This window comes from Bufo gargarizans, chromosome 6 (genome assembly GCF_014858855.1).
Source record: "Bufo gargarizans isolate SCDJY-AF-19 chromosome 6, ASM1485885v1, whole genome shotgun sequence".
Classification (NCBI taxonomy): Eukaryota; Metazoa; Chordata; class Amphibia; order Anura; family Bufonidae; genus Bufo; species Bufo gargarizans.
The window spans coordinates 359,840,829-359,857,658 of NC_058085.1; the positions used below are offsets into that span (position 1 = coordinate 359,840,829).

A 16,830-nucleotide genomic window follows, 5' to 3' on the forward strand; every position below is an offset into this window, starting at 1 on the left:
AGTGCTGTATCAAGGCACCTCAGTGGGAAGTCTGTGGGAAGGAAAAAGTGTGGCAGAAAACGCTGCACAACGAGAAGAGGTGACCGGACCCTGAGGAAGATTGTGGAGAAGGACAGATTCCAGACCTTGGGGGACCTGCGGAAGCAGTGGACTGAGTCTGGAGTAGAAACATCCAGAGCCACCGTGTACAGGCGTGTGCAGGAAATGGGCTACAGGTGCCGCATTCCCCAGGTCAAGCCACTTTTGAACCAGAAACAGCGGCAGAAGCGCCTGACCTGGGCTACAGAGAAGCAGCACTGGACTGTTGCATGTCATTCGGAAATCAAGGTGCCAGAGTCTGGAGGAAGACTGGGGAGAGGGAAATGCCAAAATGCCTGAAGTCCAGTGTCAAGTACCCACAGTCAGTGATGGTCTGGGGTGCCATGTCAGCTGCTGGTGTTGGTCCACTGTGTTTTATCAAGGGCAGGGGCAATGCAGCTAGCTATCAGGAGATTTTGGAGCACTTCATGCTTCCATCTGCTGAAAAGCTTTATGGAGATGAAGATTTCATTTTTCAGCACGACCTGGCACCTGCTCACAGTGCCAAAACCACTGGTAAATGGTTTACTGACCATGGTATTACTGTGCTCAATTGGCCTGCCAACTCTCCTGACCTGAACCCCATAGAGAATCTGTGGGATATTGGGAAGAGAAAGTTGAGAGACGCAAGACCCAACACTCTGGATGAGCTTAAGGCCGCTATCGAAGCATCCTGGGCCTCCATAACACCTCAGCAGTGCCACAGGCTGATTGCCTCCATGCCACGCCGCATTGAAGCAGTCATTTCTGCAAAAGGATTCCCGACCAAGTATTGAGTGCAGAACTGAACATCATTATTTGAAGGTTGACTTTTTTTTGTATTAAAAACACTTTTCTTTTATTGGTCGGATGAAATATGCTAATTTTTTTAGATAGGAAATTTGGGTTTTCATGAGCTGTATGCCAAAATCATCAATATTAAAACAATAAAAGGCTTGAACTACTTCAGTTGTGTGTAATGAATCTAAAATATATGAAAGTCTAATGTTTATCAGTACATTACAGAAAATAATGAACTTTATCACAATATGCTAATTTTTTTTGAAGGACCTGTGTATATATGTATATATATATATATTTAGTTATTTTTTGCAACACGTACATACGGACCCTGTGCTGTCTGCATTTTTTGTGGCCCCACTGAAGTTAATGAGTTCACATCCGATCTGTAAAAAATGCAGAGCGGATGCACAACAATAATATGGCCGTGTGCATGAGGCCTATAAGGGTGATGGATGCCACCATTAGGCACCTGTCACTGCTTCATTTTAATGCATATGACTGTGCGTGTGCAAAATAGAAACAAAAATTTGGTAAGGATCTGCCAATTCCACCTCGGATTTCTGTGAAAACCACAGTTGAATTTCTGCTGTTGATTTGTAATTTGTAAGTATTTGAATGTGGATTAGCTACATTGACGTACAATCGGCCATATCGGCAGCTTTTTAGCAAAAAAATCTGCAATGTGTTTATTATTCCATACGTGTGGGGGAAAGAAAAAAAGAAACACTTCCATGCACTAGAGAGGCAGAACTGGCGCATGACAGTAGCCAGAATCCTAAATGTGTGAACAGGTTCCACATGTCATATGCACAGTACACTGATAATAACAATGACTGATACCGTCCATAGGGCTTTCTCCAGCATTTCCTGCTCTACATGGTGAAAATTCCCAGAAATTCAAAACTACCTTCTATTAATAAAACCAGCGGTCTATTTCAGCCCTGTGGAAACAATTATGCTTCAAAAAGAAATCTGGAAAACATTTTAATCAGTATTTTTCAGCATTATATGTCATTCCATAGAATTAGAGGGTCAGATGCATGGCGAATCCATGAAAGAAAAAAAATAAGAAAGACAAACCAAAAAGTCAGCTATGGTGTATGATTTTAAGGTTAAAATGGGCGATATTCCTTATATAATGAAATCTGTTTTTCCTGATATACTTTGTGTATTGATTCCTCGCTATTTTCAAGCTCTCTGCTTGCAGTCATTGAACGAGAACCTTCACTGTTCACCTCTGGGTGGTCACGTAGGTGCAGAGCCGTGCAGATGTGCATCCGCCACATGACCAGGGCAGAGATATACCTCCTGCAAATAGCTTTCAAATGAATGACAGCAAGACGACATCTTGAAAGCCGAGAAGAATGGATGGAAAAAGTATATTGGAAAATTGCAGAACATTTTAAAAAAATTTCAGAAAGTAAAACACCCGCACCAAAAGAACAAAAAACACAACAAAGGACTAAAAAGCTCACATGTCCCAGCTTGAGATGCTTTCCAAGCTCTACTAGACTACACTATATCGTGGGCAGCCGATTCAGATAAAAAACTTGCTTTTTGATGTTTTCTGCCTTGCTAGTTTGGCAGTGACATGAAACACTGATTGATCCCAGGCCACCGATGAGATCATCCTGTTCGGAGAACATTATTTAATAACAGGATATGATGTCATTTTTTTTTTTTATGTAACAAACCAAAAGCACATTTTTATGGAATCTATTTGCAGGTCATTCGACTAAAAGCAGAAGGCGGCTGCATAACGCCGGACAGAAAACCTGCCGGAGACAGAAGGCGAAGCAGTCCAGATGGGAAATCATTAGACTGAACAATTCGCCATAATGTGTAGTGACGGACCCCTGGAAGATGACATCATGTCAGCAGGTGCCACTGTCAGACACTTGAGGCTACTTTCACACTCGTGTTTTGGGCGGATTAGTCATGGATCTGCAAAAACGGATCAGTTACAATAATACAACCGCATGCATCCGTCATGAACAGATCCGTTTGTATTATCTGTAACACAGCCAAGACGGATCCATCATGAACTCCATTGAAAGTCAATGGGAGACGGATCCGTTTTCTATTGTGCCAGAGAAAACGGATCAGTCCCCATTGACTTACATTGTGTGTCAGGACGGGTCTGTTTGGCTCAGTTTTGTCAAGCGGACAGCAAAATGCTGCAGGCAGCCTCCAGAGCGGAATGGAGACTGATCGGAGGCAAACTGATGCATTCTGAGCGGATCCTTTTCCATTCAGAATGCATTAGGGAAAAACTGATCCGTTTTGGACCGATTGTGAGAGCCCTGAACGGATCTCACAAACGGAAACCAAAACGCCAGTGTGACAGTATTTAGACTGCCCAATTGTCAGGTAGATCTGGTATGAACGATCGTTCATCGGGTGAAATGATCTTTGGAGTGAACGCCTCAAATCATCGTTTCCATGCAGCAGGTCGTGCAGTCTAAACAGTGATCTGCTGCCCAGAAACAATGCAGCTGTATGAGGACAAGCAATGGCAATAATGACCACTCGTCCTCATACTGTGGAGGCGATCGCTGCATGTAAATGAAGCTCTTGACCTCCATGAGTCCCAATTATTGTTTGCTAATTGGCGCAGTGTAATAGCACCTTAAAAGGGGTTGTGTCGCTTTAGCAAATAACATTTATCATGTAGAGAAAGTTAATGCCAGGCACTTACTAATGTATTGTGATTGTCCATATTGCCTCCTTTGCTGGCTGGATTCATTTTTCCATTGCATTATACACTGCTCATTTCCATTGTTACGACCACCCTGCTATCCATCAGCGATGGCCGTGCTTGCACGCTATAGGAAAAAGCACCAGCCCATGTGCGCTCCCACAGTCCTGGCCAGAGAGGCCGATGCATTTGTCTATAGTCTGCAAGCACGACCACCACTCCTGGATTGCAGGGTGGTCGTAACCCCTGGATATGAGCAGTGTATAATGTGATGGAAAAATTAATCAAGCCAGCAAAGGAAGCAACATGGACAATCACAACACATTAGTAAGTGCCTTGTATTCACTTTCTCTACATGATAAATGCCACTTGCTGAAGTGAGACAACCCCTTTAAGGCCGCTTTCACACAGACAGTGTACGGTCAGTGATGATCACTTAGGATAGATCATCAATGTCTGGAATCAGACAACCCCTTTAATTTAAAAAATGATGGGACATCATTAATTGGACCTCTGCATTGTGCTGTTCCTCTGTTATTCATCCTGGAATGTATTACTGAACTGACAACCATTTTACTTGTCAGTGGGGGTGGGGGGGGGCAAGTACATGGTCAGTGTAAGAGCACAACATGGTAAACCCCAGTTGTCAATGTATTTATATATTCCAGCACAAAGCAAAGCACAGTTCTTAAAAAATAAATAGATGTCCCTAAACCATCAGGTCCCAGTTAACTAGTCCCAGAATATTTTGGCGCCATATAAATAAATGGGTAAGACATGAATAAATTATTCTGGATCCATAATAGTAAATGCAAAACCATAAATGACAACGGCAATAATTATAAAAAACCCAAAACATTGCTACACGCCGTAGGGCAGTGATAATGAACCTTTTAGTGACCGAGTGCCCAAACTGCAACCCAAAACGACACCTGAATACTACAATCCAATATAGTATATCTTCCCTGTACTTTATCATGTAGCTATAATAACCTGCCTACATTCAATGTGCCGTTCATACTGCGCCCTGCGCTGATGAATGGCAGGAGAAGTCTAAGGCATAGCGGTACACCATAGACTTTTTCCAGGTCGCAGCTGCCCACAGAGAGATCTCGGATTGCTGCCAATGTCACCCGTGCCAAAGGTTCACCACCACTGTCCTAGGGGAACGTTCTACATGGTAAATCCAGACCACAGAATCAGACTCTTCCTGGACATTTATTACATTGTGGCTCAGGATTTAATTGCTAGTCCTTTTAATTATTTACGACGCAACATCTCCTTCATCTGCAATTTCTGCTACATAATCTTGAGCAGCATATCCTCTAATTAACATCAGTTTATCCCCCAGTCACAACTCGCAGGTGGAAGGTGGAATAATGCCTGTGGAAGTAATAATTAGAGTACTCGTGGGTGGAAGGTGGAATAATGCCTGTGGAAGTAATAATTAGAGTCCCCAGGACGGCTGACAAAGGATACGGCGTCCATAGAGATGAGATGGAAACGCTGGTTTCGAGCTTCCTCCCTTTTTGGAAAGAGGAAAAGACATCAGTTAGTAAATGACCTGCATTAAATGACTGACAGACCAGAAGAGGCTGGCGCCGTACCTGTCCCATTCCTGCTCCGCGACCTGTCTGTGCGCCACCTTCCCACGTCTGTCCTTTTGGAAGGGCTTTCTAAGCAATTCCGCATCATCTTTTCTTCTGAAATACAACATAAAACCATTTAGAGGGAACCTGGCTTCACATTTTCAGCTCCTGTGAGGCTTCCAAAGCGTAATACACGATGGGTATAGTTTCTGCGGATGTCTGAAACGTCTGCACAACATAAAGGAAAATTAAAGAATCATTAAAAAACAAAACAAAAAACTGTCGCAAGAATGAGGGCCCTCTAACCTGTCAGAGTGGAGAGGGGGCCGCGCCTGCATGGCTCTCGAATAGCTGAGCATGCCATTACTGGACCTTCCATAGAAGTGAATGGAGAGAGCCACACATACATTGCCCCCTGTACACTGACAGGGAGCGCGAGAGACAGGGGTTGGGGGACGCCCGTTCTCAGAATAGGTGGAAATGTCATATATGGCCATATGGCAACTGTCCAGTTTAACTGAAAGTTTAGCTTCTTATCCTGCATTATTCTATTAAAGGTCTATTAGGATTTGACTGTTGTATATGAAAGAGGAGGAAACCTGCGTAAATGGGGCAAATGGAGGCGCGGATGGCATCACATAAATGTAGAAAGAAGCTCATCACCAACATTTATTACTTCTGTGTATGTAATCACTGACCCCCCCCCCCCCCCCCATCACCTCCGTGTGTGTAATCACTGACTCCCCCCCCCCCATCACCTCCGTGTGTGTAATCACTGACTTCCCCCCCCATCACCTCCGTGTGTGTAATCACTGACTTCCCCCCCCCCCACCTCCGTGTGTGTAATCACTGACTTCCCCCCCCCCCCCATCACCTCCGTGTGTGTAATCACTGACTTCCCCCCCCCATCACCTCCGTGTGTGTAATCACTGACTTCCCCCCCCCATCACCTCCGTGTGTGTAATAACTGACTTCCCCCCCCCATCACCTCCGTGTGTGTAATCACTGACTTCCCCCCCCCCATCACCTCCGTGTGTGTAATCACTGACTTCCCCCCCCCATCACCTCCGTGTGTGTAATCACTGACTTCCCCCCCCCATCACCTCCGTGTGTGTAATCACTGACTTCCCTCCCCCCATCACCTCCGTGTGTGTAATCACTGACTTCCCCCCCCCCCATCACCTCCGTGTGTGTAATCACTGACTTCCCCCCCCCCATCACCTCCGTGTGTGTAATCACTGACTTCCCTCCCCCCATCACCTCCGTGTGTGTAATCACTGACTTCCCCCCCCCCCCATCACCTCCGTGTGTGTAATCACTGACTTCCCCCCCCCCCATCACCTCCGTGTGTGTAATCACTGACTTCCCCCCCCCCCCCCATCACCTCCGTGTGTGTAATCACTGACTCCCCCCCCCCCCATCACCTCCGTGTGTGTAATCACTGACTTCCCCCCCCCATCACCTCCGTGTGTGTAATCACTGACTTCCCCCCCCCCCATCACCTCCGTGTGTGTAATCACTGACTTCCCCCCCCCCCCCATCACCTCCGTGTGTGTAATCACTGACTTCCCCCCCCCCCCATCACCTCCGTGTGTGTAATCACTGACTTCCCCCCCCCCCCATCACCTCCGTGTGTGTAATCACTGACTTCCCCCCCCCCCATCACCTCCGTGTGTGTAATCACTGACTCCCCCCCCCCCCCATCACCTCCGTGTGTGTAATCACTGACTCCCCCCCCCCCATCACCTCCGTGTGTGTAATCACTGACTTCCCCCCCCCCCATCACCTCCGTGTGTGTAATCACCGACTTCCCCCCATCACCTCCGTGTGTGTAATCACCGACTTCCCCCCATCACCTCCGTGTGTGTAATCACCGACTCCCCCCATCACCTCCGTGTGTGTAATCACTGACCCCCCCATCACCTCCGTGTGTGTAATCACTGACTCCCCCCCCCATCACCTCCGTGTGTGTAATCACTGACTCCCCCCCATCATCTCCGTGTGTGTAATCACTGACCCCCTCCATCACCGCCATGTGTGTAATCACTGACCCCCTCCATCACCGCCATGTGTGTAATCACTGACCCCCCCCATCTCTGCCATGTATGTAATCACTGACCCCCCCATCTCTGCCATGTATGTAATCACTGACCCACCCATCTCTGCCATGTATGTAATCACTGACCCCCCCCATCTCCGCCATGTATGTAATCACTGACCCCCCACCATCAACGTTATGCACATAATCACTGAACGCTCTCCATCATAGCCATATGTGCAAGTACTGACCTTTCTCCATCACATCTATATGTGTAACCACTGAGCCCTCTCATTCACCTCTATATTTGTAAGTACTAACCTCCATCACCTTCATACGTGTACTTACTGAACTCTCTGGACACAGCCTTGCTGCTGCTATGGTGAAAATAGGCCTAGGAGACCAGGTTTAGATTCCTGCTCTTTGTGCATTAGGAGACAAATGTACAGAGCCGAACACTATAATGATAAAGCTATGCACTATCTCAGTCTAGAACCGATCAGACGCTGCTGTATAATGAGAACCCTCTCTGGAAGCTGCAGACGCCATGTATTTCTGGGCTCCCTAGAACTAGACATGCAGTCACTGAGACCTAGGCTCCAGACTACTGCTCTCAAGTGAGTGGAGTTCAGTAATTAAAAAATAAAACCCCGATCCTGGCAGTCAACTGGAACTGCAGCATCTGAGAGGTTAGACAGAGGGAGGGCGCTCTCCCCACCGACACCCAACAAGCACAACTGCAGGGTGCCGAGTAGGCCTTGCCATGTCCCGGCCACTATTACATCCTGCCCTGTACACTGTATACTGAAGTATAAGGCGAGGGCCACACGGCGACATGTGTTGCACGACAATAAGTCACATGACAAAAAGGGTACAACTACATTGCGACATGTGTCATGCGACCTTTATCTCGCTCAACATTAACATGCTGCGACGCGACAGTCGCACAAGAACCCAACTTGGATAGATTTTTGTGACTGTCGTGTTGCAGTCGCAGCATGTCACATGTCGCAGTGCGACACCATTATCATTATAAAAAAAAACATTTGCGCAACTTTTCTGTGGCAAATGTTGCCATGTACCCTTAGCCTTACAGTGTATAGTGCGAGTGATCAAATGATCGCACGGTTCAGTCCCCTAAGGGGCCTAAAAAAGATCAGGATAAATAGTTGACTAAAGTTATTAAAAAAATATACATTAATAATTCAGCCCTTCCCCCATTTTATATACACATTATTATTGACACATGGTATCAATAACTGTTGATTACCCTCCCAAAAAAAACTCACAAAACCAACAAGCTCCGTCAGTATAAAAACAAAGATGAATTGAATGGAGCGAGTACTTGTATTACTCTGCACCAGGGTTTGCATGGAGCGCTGCCTCCTCTTCATACAGCTGATCGGCGCAGGTCAGACCCCGCCAATCAGATGTTGATGACCTATCCTGACAATAGGCCATCAGTATATATGGCAGGACAAACCTTTTTGGGAAAAAATGAAGGCGCAGAAGCGCTGCTCAGAGCACTGTGCCCCATGGTTCCACTCAGCTTTTCAAACCTAGAAAGTATATGGGATCCGTACTCCATGCTAGAAAAGCCAAGCAGAGCCGATGAAAGTAGAAAAGGCGCTTATACTTCTTTGTTTTTAACAAACGCTTAGTTACCCTTTCAAAGGAAATGCCCAACATTTATAACCACAGGATATGCTTTAACCCCTTAAAGGGAACCTGTCACCCAAAAATCGCCTATTAAGCTGTTTACAGTACCTTATAGTGCTGTATACTCGGTTCTTGATGCACTTTTTGTTCGTTTTCCCGCATGTCTGCTCATTCAGAAATCGTAGTTATATTCAGCTGCTGCCCCGTGCTGCAAGTCAGGCTTGAAGTCACGGGGGCAGCGGCCTCGGCGTCTTACATGGCCCTCTCCCCGCCCCCTGCCTCTGTTACTGACAGCCGAACTCCGAATCCGGGACCGCGCTCAACGGCCGCATGCGCAGTAAAGGGCGGCAGGAGCGCGGTCCCGGCTGCCGCGCGTACTACGCGCCGTCTTACTTTCGCCGCACTGCGCATGCGCCCGACATCCTGTATCAAACGCGCCCGCGCCCGGACACAGCCTTTTTACACCTTAGGACCAGGCCATTTTTTGCAAATCTGACCAGTGTCACTATAAGTGCTGATAACTTTAAAACTCTTTGACTTATCCAGGCCGTTCTGAGATTGTTTTTTCGTCACATATTGTACTTCATGACACTGGTAAAATGAAGTTAAAAAAAAAATTTTTTATGCACCAAAAAATACCTAATTTAACAAAAATTTGGAAAAATTTGCAAATGTCAAAGTTTCAGTTTCTCTACTTCTGTAATACATAGTAATACCCCTAAAAATTGTGATGCCTTTACATTCCCCATATGTCTACTTCATGTTTGAATTATTTTGGGAATGATATTTTATTTTTTGGGGATGTTACAAGGCTTAGAAGTTTAGAAGCAAATCTTGAAATTTTTCAGAAATTTACAAAAACCCAATTTTTAGGGACCACTACAGCTCTGAAGTCACTTTGCGAGGCTTACATAATAGAAACCACCCAAAAATGACCCCATTCTATAAACTACACCCCTCAAGGTATTCAAAACTGATTTTACAAACTTTGTTAACCCTTTAGGTGTTGCACAAGAGTTATTGGCAAATGGGGATGAAATTTGAGAATTTCATTTTTTGGGCTAATTTTCCATTTTAACCCATTTTTTCCACTAACAAAGCAAGGGTTAACAGCCAAACAAGACTGTATCTTTATTGCCCTGACTCTGCCGTTTACAGAAACACCCCATATGTGGCCGTAAACTACTGTACGGCCACACAGCGGGGCGTAGAGTGAAAGGTGCGCCATATGGTTTTTGGAAGACAGGTTTTGCTGGACTGTTTTTTTGACTCCATGTCCCATTTGAAGCCCCCTGATGCACCCCTAGAGTAGAAACTCCATAAAAGTGACCCCATCTAAGAAACTACACCCCTCAAGGTATTCAAAACTGATTTTACTAACTTCACTAACCCTTTAGGTGTTGCACAAGAGTTATTGGCAAATGGGGATGAAATTTGAGAATTTAATTTTTTTGCCTAATTTTCCATTTTAACCAATTTTTTCCACTAACAAAGCAAGGGTTAACAGCCAAACAAGACTGTATCTTTATTGCCCTGACTCTGCCGTTTACAGAAACACCCCATATGTGGCCGTAAACTACTGTACGGGCACACAGCGGGGCGTAGAGTGAAAGGTGCGCCGTATGGTTTTTGGAAGGCAGGTTTTGCTGGACAGTTTTTTTTGACACCATGTCCCATTTGAAGCCCCCCTGATGCACCCCTAGAGTAGAAACTCCAAAAAAGTGACCCCATCTAAGAAACTACACCCCTCAAGGTATTCAAAACTGATTTTACAAAGTTTGTTAACCCTTTAGGTGTTGCACAAGATTTAATGGAAAATAGAGATACAATTTCAAAATCTCACTTTTTTGGCAGATTTTCCATTTTAATATTTTTTTTCCAGTTACAAAGCAAGGGTTAACAGCCAAACAAAACTCATTATTTATGGCCCTGATTCTGTAGTTTACAGAAACACCCCATATGTGGTCGTAAACTGCTGTACGGGCACACGACAGGGCGCAGAAGGAAAGGAATGCCATACGGTTTTTGAAAGGCAGATTTTGCTGGACTGGTTTTATTGACACCATGTCCCATTTGAAGCCCCCCTGATGCACCCCTAGAGTAGAAACTCCAAAAAAGTGACCCCATTTTAGAAACTACGGGATAAGGTGGCAGTTTTGTTGGTACTAGTTTAGGGTACATATGATTTTTGGTTGCTCTATATTACACTTTTTGTGCGGCAAGGTAACAAGAAATAGCTTTTTTGGCACCGTTTTTTTTTTGTTATTTACAACATTCATCTGACAGGTTAGATCATGTGGTAATTTTATAGAGCAGGTTGTCACGGACGCGGCGATACCTAATATGTATACAATTTTTTTTATTTATGTAAGTTTTACACAATGAATTAATTTTTAAAACAAAAAAAAGTTTTAGTGTCTCCATAGTCTAAGAGCCATAGTTTTTTTTAGTTTTTGGGCGATTATCTCAAGTAGGGTCTCATTTTTTGCGGGATGAGATTACGGTTTTATTGGCACTATTTTGGGGTGCATATGACTTTTTGATCGCTTGCTGTTACACTTTTTGTGAAGTAAGATGACAAAAAATAGCTTTTTTTACACCGTTTGTTTTTTTTTTTTTTACGGTGGTCATCTGAGGGGTTAGGTCATGTGATATTTTTATAGAGCCGGTCGATACGGACGCGGCGATACCCAATATGTATACTTTTTTTTATTTATGTAAGTTTTACACAATGATTTCATTTTTGAAACAAAAAAAATAATGTTTTAGTGTTTCCATAGTCTAAGAGCCATAGTTTTTTCAGTTTTGGGGCGATTATCTTGGGTAGGGTATGATTTTTGCGGGATGAGATGACGGTTTGATTGTTAACTTTTTGGGGAAGTAAGGTGGGCAAAATTTCAATTTCATCATAGTTTTTAATTTTTTATTTTTATGGCGTTCACCGTTTGGGTAAAGTAACATGACCGTTTTATAGATCAGGTCGTTACGGACGCGGCGATACCAAACATGTGTAGGGAATTTCATTTTTTTTTTTTAATCAGTGATAAATGTGTTTTTTGATTTTTACTTTATTTTCACTTTTTTTCACTTTCTTTTTGACCCAGACCCACTTGGTTCTTGAAGATCCAGTGGGTCTGATGTCTGTATAATACAGTACAGTACAATATATAGTACTGTACTGTATTTTACACTTTGTCTGAACAGATCTATGCCTTTCAGCACAGATCTGTTCAGCACCATGGACAGCAGGACGCCTGAGAAGGCGTCCTGTTGCCATGGGAACCTTCCCCGTCTGCTCAGTTATGGTCAGAACTGCGCAGACGGGGAAGGGTAAGGACGGGGCTTGGGGGGCTGCCTGGGAGCTCTCTCCCTCTCCATTCGGAGGGGCTGCAAAGGCACAGCAGCCCCCGATGGGAGAGGGAGGGAGCTCCCTGCGCTGTTAACCTTTTCCATACAGCGGTCCGTACGGACCGCTGTATGGAAAGGGTTAAACGGCTGACATCGCATCACCGATGTCAGCCGTTTATACCAGGGTGCCAGCAATGTGCTGGCACCCTGGTATACCCACTAGACGCCAACGATTACGCAATGGGAGGCGGGCGGGGGATCGCGATCCCGCCTGCAGCACCGCCCGCCTCCCGCACCGCCCGCAACCCTCCCCCTGCACCTCCCACCCGGCAAAAATCACTAAGGGGTGCAGGGGGGAGGGATACAGATGCATTTTAGGAATACTAAAGTTTCTGATCCCCGCGGTCAGGGACCGCGGGGATCAGAAACTGCAGAAATCGCAGCAAACCGCAGGTCTGAATTGACCTGCGGTTTGCCGCGATCGCCGACATGGGGGGGTCACGGGACCCCCCGGCGCATTTAGCCTAGGTGCCTGCTCAATGATTTGAGCAGGCGCCGGGTTCCGATCACTGCCAGCCGCACGGCAGTGATCAGAAATACACAGGGCGTACATGTACGCCCTGTGTCCTTAAGTACCAGGGCACAAGGGCGTACCTGTACGCCCTATGTCCTTAAGAGGTTAAAGGCTATGTATACCTTTGTGGACAATTTTTTTAAGCATTGCATTGTACTTATTTGGAGCTGAAAATATTTTTTTCAATTGGTCTTCATTAATAATGTGGAATCCTTTTTTCTGTACAGAGCCGAGATACTGTAGTAGCTGCTTATGGATTTGCAGTCTTTTCCGTCATTTGGGGAGCAGACAGACTCCTTATATCTGCTCTGACCTTATAAACACTCATTATAGCTCAGTTCTTATCTTACTGATAAGTATGTGGCTTAAATAAGTGTATGACCTCTTAAGGGTTATTTGCTGCCAGGCACAAAGTGAAAGGACCAGTCACACAGTTAAAAAAAAAACTGTTAACCCTTTGTGACAGAATGGCTCAATATTTTTAATAAAGGCCAATTGAAAATATGATCTTTAGTCAAAAATAAGTAAAATGCAATCATAAACAAAAATTGCCTCCAAAGGTGTGCATAGCCTTTAAATATCGGATAGATGAAGGTCCTGCCTTTCTGCAGAACAGGGGGCCCTGTCCCACCTTGAAAGGCAGCCATGAATCCAGTCAGACAATAACGCACATCTGCGACTCTCTCCATTCACTACTATGGGAGGTACATGCTCTGCCTGGGTCTTGCAGCCACCGCACAGGCAGGACCGCAGTCGGGGGACAACCGTTCTGGAGGGGACACCTGGTCCCAGAGGTGGAGTATGCATCCATCAGACATTTATGGCATACATTTCTAAGGTGGGAATATTAAAGACAATGGGCAACCAAGTAATACATGATCACACCGATGCGGAGATGCTCCACCACTCTTGCTCATAAAGGGGGACACTGACTGAACCCCCCCCCCCCATGCTTTACATACTCCGTAACATCAGTATTGTTTCCCTTGTAAACTTACTGTTTTTTCTTGACATGTTTCTCAGCGTTTCCTTCCTCATCACTGAAATCAGAGTCATATTCATCATGGCAACGAGCCTGCAAGATACATGATGACAAAAGGTTTAGCATTAACTCTTTAAAGTAATTATGCAACAAGAGTATAACGAAAATAATTTGGCACTACAGCCCATAGTTAATAAATTGGAGGTCGAAGGTCACCATTTCCATATCTACTGCCGCCCAACTAAGGGTGGGGTCACACCACCTTTTATGCTCTGCCCTCCCTGGTGTAATTAGCCTCCCCGCACGTCCTGGATTACGTGTCCTACATTGTGTGTACGTGATCCATGTACATGTGTTGCGCCTGCGCAGTCAATGTGATAGTTGTACAATAAGTCACATGAAGGGGATACATCAGTTTAAAGGGTTTCTGTCACCAGAAATACCTAAATTAAACTGGCTGACATTAGTCATATGCAAATGTCAGCTGAACCTAACCAGAATATTCCTAGTTTTATCCATGTCCCCATTACCCCATAATTGTAACTTTTAAAATATGCAAATGAGCCCCTAGGAGCAGGGGGGGGGGGCGTTGCTCCTGCTCCTAGAGGCTCCGTTCTCCCACCTTTATCACCTCCCTCCAAGTCCTGATTGACAGGGCCAGGCAGCGCTCGCATCTGTCTGCCAGCCCTGAGTGCACGGTAAATCTCACGCCTGCGCTGTGCCGTTCAGATGTGGAAAAAAAAATAGGTTCAGGTGCGTGAGCCCTAACGCCCAGCAGTACCCTTACTGCAGACTGCTGGCAATTTATTTGTAAACTTCTAGTAGGAATAATAAAGGAACGGCACAACATAGAGACATAAGAATAAATGCTCCAGCATTGTTATTACATGGGGAATGCATGAAGTCACTAAACCCGATGTCAGGAGCGGTGATGGGTCCTCTTTAAAATGGTCAAAACACATTTTAATTTTGCACAGATCGACACAACATGTTAAAGCGGTTGTCAACCTTTTATTAAAGGGGTTATGCCTTAAAGGGACTCTGTCACCACTTTCTAACCCCCCCTTTTAAAACTATTGTTCTCTCCATGCCGCCCTTGTGATTACACGCACGCGCGCACTTCGCTCAATGAGGCTGATTCTAAATGTCCGCACCGGCGCATCAGGCACAGGCCTGTGCGCACGCGCGCGATCTTTGAAAAGGAGGAGGGGGCACTGACTGAGCGAGAGCCGGAGGCGGATTTCTTTACATTCAGACGGCGCTGAAAGGATCAGGGGAGGAGCTGGGCACCAACGGCGGCGGCGGCGGGCGGCAGCTTCAGACCCTCAGAAACGCCCCGGGGCACCTTATCCAAAGAGATTGACAGGTTACATAAAAGGTATTTTTATCAAAACGAGACGGCGGATTTATGTTATAACAACAGCTTTGTAATCACAAGGGCGGCATGGAGAGAACAATAGTTTTAAAAGGGGGGGGGGTTAGAAAGTGGTGACAGAGTCCCTTTAAGCCTCTGACACGTCAGTGTTCCACGTACGCGTTCTCCACGGACAGCACACGTCCCCATTCATTTTAATGTGTGTATTCACACATCAGTCTTTTAGCACGGATGCATGCTCTATTTTGTCTGTGTTCACAGATCCAGCACGCTCATGATAGTCTATGGGTCCGTGAAAACCACAGATGCCCCCCCCCCCGGGCACTTGCGAGTGCTCATTTGCATATGAATTAAACTTTGTTTTTCCTGCTGGTGCAAGTCTAAAGAAAAGAACAAAGGTACCATTACAATCCTGTATAGGTGTGCTACAGAGCCATGTAAGCGCTGTATGTGGCCGTATGGAGGTGACAGACTCCCTTTAAATGAGACTAAGCTGCAACTGGGTCGTGTGACCTAGTGACGTCACTGTACGGTGATGTCACTGGCCTAGAAAGAGATCGCAGCACTCACAAAACACCGGCCTCTTCTAACAGCTGATGGCGGGGGTTCAGGATAAATCCATCATTAGCTAATCGGCAGGGGTTCGTTACCCCGCACCCCCTCCCATTCTGTCCCTGGAAGCCGCTCTGCGGGGCGAGCTCAGTCCACTACAAAGTAGACGATGCGGTCTGCTTCTGGCACTGGAGATATTTTCAGACCCGATTGTGGGGGTGCGGGGTGTCAGACCCCTGCCGATCAGACGAGGATAGGCCATCGCTTAATAAAAGGTGGACAACCCCTTTATATAAGAAACTATGAGGCTCAGCAGTGACGCGCCATTCTCATACACAAGACTGCTGAGGCCAGTGATAGGCTGCAGCGGTCACATGACCAAGAACGAAAAGTCACCACTTCCAGTCCGGCGGTCAGTCACAGGCGGGGTGATTGTTTCTTTCCTGTCTTTAATATTTCATCAATGCTGGACAACCCCTTTAATGCTGGACAACCCCTTTAATTATGGGTCCTAGGAGATGGGTTCATGTGATGCTAAGATTCCATAATAGGTGGTGAACACAGTTACATATATCCCTCCTACACTCCACAGTCTACAACCGTGGAGGAACCAGAAGTCTCAGCAAGCCCTGGCTACGGCGGAGCCAGCTGTCTCTTCACCACCTATGACCCCATAGAAAGTGTCGGCTCATATTTACTCACGTAATTGGAGGTCATTTTGTCGGCGACACAACCACCACCCCCCTCCTTCCAGCACACAGCACAGTGTGTGCGCCGCGATAAACAGCCCTGCCGGAAACAAATCCGTCCGCGCTCAGTTCCGCGGCCTGCAGTGCCCGATGTGGACACTAGGGGTCGTCAGCTTGGCAGGAGCTACAGCATGTTTGTTCCTCGTGAAATACACTTTCAACTATATTTTAAAGGGACAGGCACCCTAATAATCGTGATTCATAGAGCTGCTAATATCAGCACACAGATTATACTTCTGTAGGTTCTCAGCATTGCACATAAATGAGGAAGGAGTTTTCTGAATTTCTTGCTTTCACAGTCTAAAATAATATAATAATAATATTTAATATCTAATTAGTTACTAAGATGCAGCTGTGGCCCGTACCGCTTGCTGCATAGTACTCAGCCGTAGGTGGCCATGACTC

General features: G+C 45.8%; 1 protein-coding gene across 1 annotated transcript in view; it reads right to left on the bottom strand.

The window, feature by feature from the left end:
* The window catches only part of LOC122941098 (protein FRA10AC1), a 63,267-nt gene extending 46,773 nt beyond the window's left edge, over positions 1 to 16,494 (bottom strand). Inside the window, exons 1-4 of the mRNA XM_044298099.1 lie at positions 16,379 to 16,494; positions 13,766 to 13,842; positions 5,167 to 5,262; positions 5,039 to 5,084 (exon numbers count right to left, since the gene is read on the bottom strand). Coding sequence (XP_044154034.1) covers positions 5,039 to 5,084; positions 5,167 to 5,262; positions 13,766 to 13,842; positions 16,379 to 16,393 — 234 coding nt within the window. The 5' untranslated portion in view covers positions 16,394 to 16,494. The remainder of the gene's footprint in view (positions 1 to 5,038; positions 5,085 to 5,166; positions 5,263 to 13,765; positions 13,843 to 16,378) is intronic.
* Between the last annotated feature and the right edge of the window lie 336 nt (positions 16,495 to 16,830).